At 41.6% G+C, this 11,253-nt stretch overlaps 1 protein-coding gene across 1 annotated transcript; it reads left to right on the forward strand.

Annotated features, from left to right (window-relative positions):
* The first annotated feature begins 275 nt into the window (after positions 1 to 275).
* Positions 276 to 10,928, forward strand: slc25a48 (solute carrier family 25 member 48). The gene is made up of 7 exons (XM_084469271.1): positions 276 to 473; positions 1,422 to 1,465; positions 1,818 to 1,889; positions 3,558 to 3,810; positions 4,654 to 4,941; positions 8,418 to 8,551; positions 9,821 to 10,928. Exons 1-7 carry the CDS (start codon positions 428 to 430, stop codon positions 9,923 to 9,925), a joined length of 942 nt encoding a protein of 313 aa, XP_084325397.1. The 5' UTR covers positions 276 to 427; the 3' UTR covers positions 9,926 to 10,928.
* The last annotated feature ends 325 nt before the right edge of the window (positions 10,929 to 11,253 follow it).

Raw genomic sequence — 11,253 nt, forward strand, 5'->3', positions numbered from 1 at the left:
TGTTTTGCTATTTTATTTTTATTTTATATATATTTATTCTCTCTTGTATTTACATTCTTTTCAAGGCCTCATGGCTCATTTTCATACAGAGATGTAGCTCCATATGTTTTCAGATCCCTCATCACTGATTGGCCAGCAAAGCTGCCGTACACACCGGTACGCCTCTCTGATTGGTCAGAGTAACCCGGTGCCTGCTCTCTGGTTGCCTTATCAATGGCATTGAATTAGCTCCCCCCACTCATCATCCTCCCTATTTAAACTATAAGGTCGCTTGTTTTGAAAGTTAGTGTTTATGTGCCAACAACTGGCGTTTGGTTGAAGACATTCTCAGAGAGCGCAACTCTCCGCCTGATCGAGCTTTGCCGTTCAGTTCAGCAGCATTTTGAGTCTGACCATAAACAAGAAATTGGCCACAGCAAACCAAAAAATGAGTTCTATCCATTTAGACGATTTCATCGCAGGATGGATTGGGGGTGAGTCAACAAACAGAGCCTCTCAATCCCCCGTTTTACGCCTATTGTTATGTGCTACAAAACGTAACAAAATATAACTAACTATATATATATATATATATATATATATATATATATATATATATATATATATATATATATATATATATAATCATGTCTGGTGTTCTTCAAATTAATTTTCATGTCTTTAAAAGTGTTTTTCGCGCATGCACTGTCCTGTCCATATATAAATAGGGGGTAACGTTACATTGACCAACCCCTCCAAAACCATAATCATATATACATATTGGCTATTAAAAACGACGTGTATCCGATATTGCACTAAAGGTTCAGTCATGGATGAATTTGATATTGAGGTGTTTACGGCGTCACAGAGTTTCAGTATTGCATGTTGACGTTCTATATTCTGAACGCTGAATGTATAGAGAAGTGTGGATGGTGTCCTCCAGGGGGCGTAGTTTTACACACTTAGAATAATCTGTGGCAAGTGATATACAGTGTATGGTTTTCTTCCTCCATGGAGGCCGGGCACTGATAAAATGTGTGTTTCGTCACTTTTTAGTCTAACAAACACATTTTGAAAGTTCTGTGTGGGATGAGAAAATGTAAACACCAGACAAAAACTAAAACTTTGGTTCCCACTGCTGACAAACACCTCCTCAAATTGGCCTGCAGGCCTAATGTAAAGGCAACAAAGTCTCATTCAACAGAACAGTGTATTCCTAAGACATAGGCATACACCTTTCCAATAAAATATCAATAATATTATCCAATAACAAATAGTCATGGGCTATAAAGATACATACAAACTCGTAATGTATGGTCAATCAGCTTGAGACGCCTACAGTTCAAATTAACCCTAACCCTAACCCTACATACTCAATCAGGATGTCTTTAAATAGCGGGGGGGTGTTTGGGGTGAAATATAACTCTTTGGCTTGGTTCCAGGGGCATCCAGTGTGGTCGTGGGACACCCTCTGGACACAGTCAAGGTATTAAGAAGCTCTTTCACTTCGGCCTACCTCAAATGACTGCTAGGAAACACGAATACACTGCCTATCCACTTGTGTCCATTCATTAGAGAGTACAATGCGGATTGTTCTTATAGGTCAGCATTTAAAAAATTGTCTTCTTATAAATATTTTTTTGTATACATTTTTTTTATTGTGCTCAAACCAATGCTCTGAAAATGTAGTGGCATCATCTACGATACAATACAACTTTATTAATCCCCCGTAGGAGAAATGTGTATCTATCCATAAATATGTAGTTATATTTCTCCTGTAGTTTTAGGGAGTATCATTTTAAGGTTTCTGACGCTGGTTAAATATGTTTTTCTGCCAGACACGCCTCCAAGCTGGGAACAGCTACCGGAACACACTCCACTGTGTCCTCACCATCTACAGGAAGGAGACTGTAAGAATCAAATACTTCCTCCCGGGGTGTCTGCCTTTAAGTCAGCCTGTTGGTCCATCTGTCTCTCGCTTTCTTTGTCTTTCACTGTCTGTTACATTCTTATTTGTAGTGTTTTCTTCAGTCTTTTCTTTCTCAATGTATGTTTTGCACATTCTGATGTTTTATACCCAATATTTGTTTTGAGATAGCATTGTGGCAGTTGTAATGCACATTTTCACACACACACACACACACACACACACACACACACACACACACACACACACACACACACACACACACACACACACACACACACACACACACACACAGGATTTCATACAAACTTTGAAATCTGAGCTATGAGGTGATTGATTGATTGATTGATTTGATTGAAATACTACTAGTATCTCCAGAGCTTTCCTATCAATTAGATGGGATATTCTAGTCAGAAATTTTATTTTCTAATTTATTTTGGAAATAACCTTGACAGCCCTCAGTAACCTCTCATCACAGCTTTATCTTGATGAGAGACGAAGAGGGCTGAATCATCTGCAAAAATATAGAGGTTGCAGTTACAAGCTGACTCCATGTCATTGATATAAAGTAGAAAAAATACAGGCCCTAGGATGCTTCCTTGAGGGACACCACATGACAGTGGCAGTGGATTAGATATAATCTCATTTAAATCCACTGCTTGTTCTCTGCCTTCCAAATAGGACTGAACCCACTGAAGTGATGAATTGTTGAAACCCACGGCCCTGAGTTTAGTTAACAGAATAGTGTGGTTAACTGTGTCAAAAGCATTTTTAAGATCTAACATAACCATACCACAATATTTTCCTTCATCCACTTCTTTCTTGATGTGACCCGTCAAGTAAAGCAGACAAGTGTCAGTAGAGTGTGACTTTCTAAAACCAGATTGAAATTTATAAAGACGATTGTGTGAGGATAAGTAGTTTTCTATTTGCTCATAAACAACCCTTTCCATTATTTTTGAGAGGCAACATAATATGGATACGATAGGCGATAGTTTCCCTGCTCTAATTTACTTCCTTTTTTGTATAAGGGGGTTACCCTCGCCCTTTTAAATTCAATTGGAAATTTGCTCTTGGTGTTCTCCTTGGTGGTGCCATAATCTTGATACCTAGTTAGGACTAGCTATCTTATCTCCTGTGTTTCAAGGTGACAGTTTTCTTGTACCGACATGTCGTTAGTTAGTTATTATGTGGTGACTAGTCCTCATGTGTTTCTTCAAGGTGGTAGGATTTAGGGCTTGTCTTAAGCTGGTTAGTTTGTGACTAGTCCTAACCAGCTGTTCTCTTGTGTTTCTTCAAAGTGGCAGGATTCTTTAAGGGCATGTCTTTAGTTAGTCAGTTAGTTATTGACTATGGCAAACCAGCTTGTCTCCTGTGTTTCTTCAAGGTGGCACAGTTATTTAATGGCATGTCTTTGGTTAGTTAGTTAGTTAGTTAGTTAGTTAGTTAGTGACTAAGGCCAACCAGCTAGTCTCCTGTGTTTCTTCCAGGTGGCAGGATTCTTTAAGGGCATGTCTTTAGTTAGTTTGTTTGTGACTATTCCTAACCAACTATTCTCCTGTGTATCTTCAAGGTGGCATGATTATGTAATGGCTTATCTTAAGTTAGTTAGTTAGTGACTAGTCCTAACCATCTCCTGTGTTTCTTCCAGGTGGCAGGATTCTTTAAGGGCATGTCGTTCCCGCTAGCCAGCGTCACGGTCTACAACTCCTTGGTGTTCGGCTTCTTCAGCAACACCCAGCGGCTAATCAGCAAGTATCGCTACGGCAACGAGCTGCAGCCCTGTGGCATGCTGGACCTGACGGTGGCCAGCGCCCTCACCGGTCTGATGTCGGTGGGCCTGGGAGCCCCCGTCGACCTGGTCAAGATCCGCCTGCAGATGCAGACCCAGACAGTCCTAGCAGGTGTGTGTGTGTGTGTGTGTGTGTGTGTGTGTGTGTGTCCATCTGTCTCTGTATGTCTGTGTGTCAATCCATCCGTCTGTCACTATGTGTGTGTCACTATCTCTTTGTCTCCCCTTTCTCTGTCCTTGTCTTTGTCTCTCTCTCTTGTGTGTTGTCCCTTAGCCTAAGGTTGGCAAACAGATTAAGTGGTAGATTACGGATTGTGTGTATCAAGGCACTAAACTGACCACAGCCATGTAGGAGGAAATAAACCTTTCATGTGGTCCAGTCCAGGACATACCTCTATCCAACCACTTTGTAACAGTTTGTAGTTTCTAAATGTTCCATGTGGTTCGATACATGTGGACAGTGAAACACTGTTAATGTTTCACCGTCTACTTCACCTTCTACATCTACTTTTATACACACGTGCGGTTCTCTCTGACCCAATTCATTCCTTTCATTGTATGGGTTTATAAAACAATGAGCATATGTAATTATTATAAACATTTATTTATTTATATTTTTTGTTTAGTAAAAACAATTTTACAATTCTTTTACAGTTTTTGTTTCATCAATTCAAAAATGTAACAATACATTCCCATCAATGTGTTCATGTGTCTGATCGTGTGTGTGTGTGTGTGTGTGTGTGTGTGTGTGTGTGTGTGGATAAAAATACAAAAAAAAAACACCAAAAAAATAATTCTAAACCAATAAATATAAGCTTAGCGACATCAGAATAGACAGACTTGACATTTCAATTACGGTTGCCAGCCCTCTGGTAAGCCCCCTTGTAAGATACTGCATTTGTTCCACAAAACCAAAACATGAAGGTTTCCCTTCCTTCCTCCTCCCGTTGTCCAGGGAACCTCCAGTTGACGGGGAACGCAGCCGGGGGCGCGAACATCCAGCTAGGAGCGGTGGGCGTGGCCGACCAGCGAGTCTATCGGGGGCCCATCCATTGTGTGAGCAGCATCCTGCGGAGCGAGGGCATCCAGGGTCTGTACCGGGGCGCCGGGGCCATGGTGCTGAGGGACGTCCCGGGGTACACGCTCTACTTCATCCCCTACACTGTCTTCTGTGGCCTGCTGAGCCCCGACGGCAGGACCAGCGCCCACCCTGCCTCCATCTGCCTGGCCGGGGGACTGGCAGGTAAAAGGGGTCCAGACGGCACTATGGGTTGCTTTGATAGCGTCAGGGATTTCAGGGTTGTTTTCATGGGGATACAAGTAGTAAAATGTTAATTGAGTATAGGGCTGTGCCGATTTTTTCAATTGCAGTCTGTCTGCAATTTAATAACCATCACAACAACAATACAAAACTTTGTGTCCCACTCCTTCGCTCTCCTTTCCTCAAAATGAGCTGGGTTCACACCCCTTACAGAGTTATAAGCTAATCAAATCAAACCACATCTATCTTTCTCCATCCATCTAGCCGTGTCTCTTTTGCTTTCTCTTTATCTACCGATCAAATTAGGTCTGGCTCCAGCAGCAGTACCTAGAGTTCACCAGTGGCAGAGCTTTAACTGTGGTTTAATCATTCAGTGGTTCGTTACTCTTTAAATTAGTTTGATTTTTCTCTTAACATTCTCTCTCTCTAATATATACACAGTTCCCCTGTTTACAGAGTAAGTATAGAAAGGTTACATTGCAATATATTTCCTGACTTAACCTTATTGTTAATCCCCTTTTAAAACCAGGGGTATTAGTTACTTTTGGTTACGCCTTCATAATTGTATCTTCTCTTCTCTTGTCCTCCTCTCCACTGTGGCGTTGCACCCCAGATAGTCCAGCCAAATTCCGAGGCCTAGTTCCAAGCTAGCTCGATAGTGTGGTTTTAATCAGAGCAAAGCATGCCCCTGGTTTATGGTTCTTGCACATCAGGCACACATCAGGCATACATCAGGCATACATTAGACAAGAGTTAAAAACAGTGTTTTCAAGCTATTACACAAGTACCACAAATCCAACCCCTATTTAGTTAAACCTGCACTAAATTCTTTATAACACAGTAATGTAAAATGTAAAACTGTGTGCAATCACGCCACCTAGAAACAATTTATTCTGAAGCTTATTCTGAAGATAGATGGAGAGAAAGATGCATGGCCATGTGGATTAAACATTCAAATATGTTTGTACACTGAATCAAATGGTGTTCATGGGGGATAAGATAGATAGATGGATAGGTCATTGGGCCAGCTTGTTCTTGATAAAATCATAAAGGTTATGATAACAGACCAGAGTGGGTGTTATCAGAGTGGGTCTGACCAGAGAGTGGGTCGGACCAGGGTGGGTCTGACCTGAGTAGGGTTTGACCTGAGTAGGGTCTGACCAGGCTGGGTGTGACCAGGCTGGGTCAGACCAGAGTGGGTCTGACCACAGTGGGTTTGACCAGGGTGTGTCTGACCAGGGCAGGGTAAGACCAGGGTTGGTCTGACCTGAGTAGGGTCTGACGAGGGTGGGTCTGACCAGAGCAGGTCTGACCACAGTGGGTCTGACCACAGTGGGTCTGACCAGGGTGGCTCGGACCCGGGCAGGGTAAGACCAGGGTGGGTCTGACCTGAGTAGGGTCTGACCAGAGTGGATCGGACCAGGGCGGTTCTCTGAGACAGTTTTTGGTTCTCAGCCCGTTTGCGTGGGGCTGTTTGAGCTGCTCTGAGTGGCGCTCCAGGTCAGCACCCTGCCATGAACTAGATCACCTCAGGTGCCAGAGTAACACCGGATCCGTGGGTGAGCCCTGCAGCTGCTGCTGTGTAGTATGTCAGTATGTCAGTGGGGTAACGGCTGGGACGGCTAGCCTTACTGTTTACTGACAGCTTTGGTGTCCGGGAAAGGGAACCCAGATAGTAGGACATGATGTAGGACAGGACATGAGATCACACAAGTGTGTGCTACTGTACTTTTTTTCCAGACAAAAAAATGAATGAAAAAGAAAGATAAAGCTTACTTTTTGCTAATGCTAACCCTCAAGCTAGGTGATTGGTTTTTTAAATGCCTGCTTGAGTCAAGTCAGTATAACATGACAACTCCTCTCGAAAGAAAGGCAGTTCAAAGATATGAAAGCAAGTGAAGGAAGGGATGAAGAAACGACAAAAACAAAGTTGCTCTCCTGCTCTTCCCTTTCGTCGTCTCAATGTTGTGATGCCACGTCCCAGAAATATGTCTGCCCCTCTGTGACCATGGTGACAGCAGCTGAAATGTTTATCTAATATTTGTTTTCTTAAGAACAAAGCATTGCCTTGATTATGTTTCCCTCAGAGTGGGGGGGGGGGGTTATTTATATTTTGGGGAAGAAACTCCATGCTGTGTTCGGTTAACTTTAACCATATGCAGTATTCAAACATCTGGTCTACGAACACAGAGCAAGATGGACAACTAGCACATCAAACAACAAACATCCATAGAGTGAAACTGTGACGGCACAAATGAATGAGAATAACTAGGATGATGTTTGTGTATGTATAATGGGAAAATTATATTTCCCCATTCTGTTTCTGTAACTGGCATTTGTTGATTATGCCTTTTCGCCTTTGGATGGACTCGGATAAACTATCCTAATTGTTATTATAATTTCGGATGACAGAAACGATTCACAGAAACGATTCCTGGTTCCGGAATTCCCACCACAGTATGGATTTCATGATTTGTGATTATTATTGAGCTAGTATATCCCTATCTCTGTTAGGAGAAAGTCCTCCCTCCGGTCTGAAGGATTGAGTGGATAAAAAGTGGTTGGCATGTCACATCTGAAAATGTGCATGAACTTGTAAAGTTGTGTAACAATGTAGCTGAACTGCATCCAGGGGAGCTTTTCATTGGTCATTGGTCTAGTGCTCTAACTTAGAGATCCCCAACCTTTTTTAACTCCACGGACCGGTACTATGTCAGACAATATTTTTGTTGTCCGGTGTTACCCCGTATACTGTTACCTATCATAAAGTGTGTCACCAGGGCTCGCTGTTGCATATTTTCTGCAACATGCATGAGCTTAAAGCGTAGACAGCCATGAAGTGGTCCACGTGCAGAAACATGAACGTGCTTAAGGAGTACACTTTGTTCACTACTAATGAACATTGTATCGCCATCGCTCAGTTGGGATGGGTTCATTCTTTTTGCTACACCATCTGAACAAGCTTGTCTATTCAATGATTTGGTTTTGAACGAGGTACTCTTCAGGGCAGCTATAAAAAAAAGAAAGTTATTTATTGTTTCTTCGCGAGCCGGTACCACGTGAGCCGCCGACCCCGTACTGGGTCCTGACCCCAAGGTTGGGGACCACTTCTCTAACACACGTAATATGAGAGCTTGTCTGCCTGCTGCAAAAAGACTGTATATCTCCTCCACTGTCAGACTGGGGGATGTCAAACAGGGACGTTCAATGTTAGCGTTAATCCTCGGGTAAGAGGGGCCGATTCAGCCAGTTAATCCCTCACCTTCAAAGCATTTGTTGATCTCACAGGGAATTTAACCTGTAACACGTAAGAGAGAGAAACCAATCATGCTTAGCCTTTGTTTGGTTGTTTTGATGCTACCATTATAAGTCTGGAAGGAGAGATCCCCTTCTGGGTTCCTTCTCAAGGGTTCGGAGCCCACCCCAGGACTCAACGTCTTGCCACTCTTGACCCGCAGGTTCGATCTCGTGGGTGACCGCGACCCCGGCGGACGTGGTGAAGAGTCGCATGCAGGCGGACGCTCAGCTGCACAGGAAGTACACGGGCATCCTCCACTGTATCACCCAGAGCTACCGCACAGAGGGCCTTAAGGTGAGAACCATGTAGTGTCCCAAAGGCTCTGGGCTAGAACCCACAATATCTGCAGCCTAACATGTAGTAGGCCATCCCTGAGCCTCATTGTGTAATGTTGTACCATGGGTAATGTTGCACAAACGTTTGATGTCGTCAAGGATTTCATTGGGAAATAACTTGAAAAAAATATACACACGTATACAGAAGCACTACCACAACCTATACCAGTTCAGTTCTAATATAAAATATATATTTTTGAATGGCCATAGGAAATGAAAATGAAACTTAAAGTAAAGTACACTTAAGGAAACAAAAGAAGGTGTCACAGAGGTCCGGAGTAGGTTAAAGAGGGAGGCGGGGCTTGTGGGCTTTTCTCTTCTTAGAATTCAGTTTCAAGGACAGTTCTGTTTATCATGAGCACGTTTCTGAGGTCATATCTTCTCCATATCATGGCTCCATATGTTCTTACTGTGTACACACAAGTCTCCATAGATTGAGTTCAAGTTTTTACTGTCAGCCGCGCAGAACACCAGAGAATCAGACTGCACACTGAAATGCTTATGACAAGTCCAACTACTTTTTAACGGCACAATTTTTTTAAACATAAAATACTAGACCAAAAAAAAGTATATATATAAAGCAATACACATACAATACAATATACATACATATACATAGTAAGCGATTGTCATGTGAACAGTCAGTACAGTTCTGTACACGTGCTTGCTCAGCCGACACACGCACGCACACAAACGCATGTTGCAGTAGTATTTTATGTTAGTTTGATCATAAGATTAGATGGTACTTTAATAATCTGAGAATGTAAATCTGTCTCTCACATCACAAAAGTGCAAAACAGCAATATCATTTTTGCACGTGTGTGTGCGTTTGTGAACATGAGCATGGAGGTCTGGCCTGGAGGTCACGGGGGTCTAGGCCGCTGTGTGTTGGCAGACTACGTAGCACAGTGTGGGATGGAACGAAGGATCAATAGCTGGCCGTGCTGGCCTCTTATCTAAGAGGGAAGGTCACTTCTGTGGTGGTCAGACAGGGTTACTCTGAACTGCAGTGGGGGGTTTATTCAAGGACATATTCAGGGGAAACAAACAAACTGCTTTGTAACAGGGAGACAATGTAATGCATATGTGAAAGAATAACAGACCTAAAAAAATATATACTGTACAGAAAGAAAACACTTTATTTGAATGAATGAGCGCATATACATATTGCACCATGAGACTGGTCCCGCTGTGTCAAACCGTGTGTTTGTGTTTCCTCTCTCTGCAGGTGTTTTTCCGTGGCGCTTCAGTCAACGCCATCAGGGGCTTTCCCATGAGCGCCACAATGTTTCTGACTTACGAACTCTCCCTCAAGTTCTTCCGCAGTTTCTGAAGGCACTAGCACACATCTCTTGAGAGTTCTGGAATGAGTTCCGGAATGCTCTCTGGATTCCGGAATGATCTGTGAAAGTTGTAAATCAATCATTTGAGAGTTCTAGAATGATGTTTTGAGAATTCTATGAACAATAGAAAAAGGGGATTGGATGTGACGTTTTTTATCTGGAAGGAATACGTTTACTTTTGGACCTGCCAGCAAAGCTGTCGTAAATCACGTGCGATTCTCAACGGTCGTGTCCCACGGAAAGAGAAAGACACAAAAGCCTTCTACTGGGCGATGTATGTTCTTACCATGTTACTACATGTACATGCATCTGTTTCTTATATTAAGGATTTCAGTAGTTTATTTTCCCCACTTTTAACGTACATTGTTTTTCTTCAAAAAGGCATTGGTGTAAAAACACAATTTAGTGTTGTGCTCATGATTTTAAGATCAACCAATTTAACGTATGAATATTGTTTTCTTGATTTTGCACATTGCAATAAGCAATTCATTGCCATAATCAATTCATTAGATTTACCTGAAATACGAAGTGCAAATTTAGTACAGCTATTTATCATCATAATCGATAAAGGCTGGATTTCTGACACATTTCATAATCTAGTCAATTAAATACCATAATATATTATATCTAAAATATTATATTGTAAAATATGATATCTGTAAATATTGCAAATATTAAAATGCTTTTCTAGAAATTATGGTTTTATATTATAGAATGAAATTATTTTTGTCACAGAATTGTAAAGACAGCCTACACGTGATGTTGTTTGTTTTGAGGCCTAACTCTGGGCATAGGGCCAGAGTTAGGTTAGTAGAAAGACACATGGGGGTGTGTTAACTTCTCAGAAGATAAGGCTTATCACTCGAACTGTAGCCAGCAGATAGACTCACTGTGTTTTTTTATCTGCTGTGAAGAACCATATGCACTGTGATTGTTTCGCTTACTAAGCATGGAGTACATGTTTATATATGTATTTATTTATTTAAAAATACATATATATATATATATATATGGTCGATCATATAGAGTGTCACTACATTCTGCGTAGCCAACGTTTGTCAATAAACATGTATGTATGTATTATCTCCCTGTGTATATAAATACAAAATAATAGTACTAACAACAGTAATAACTGTACTAACAACAGTAATAATAGTACAACAGTAATAATAGTACTAACAACTGTAATATTGGTACTAACAACAGGAATAGTAGTACTTACAACAGTAATAATAGTACAAATACATCTACTGTTATGCAATTTTCTTCACTGACCACTAGGTGGCACTAGCATCACTTTTTAATTACTGCACAGACT

This window comes from Micromesistius poutassou (genome assembly GCF_964030765.1).
Source record: "Micromesistius poutassou genome assembly, chromosome: 6".
Classification (NCBI taxonomy): Eukaryota; Metazoa; Chordata; class Actinopteri; order Gadiformes; family Gadidae; genus Micromesistius; species Micromesistius poutassou.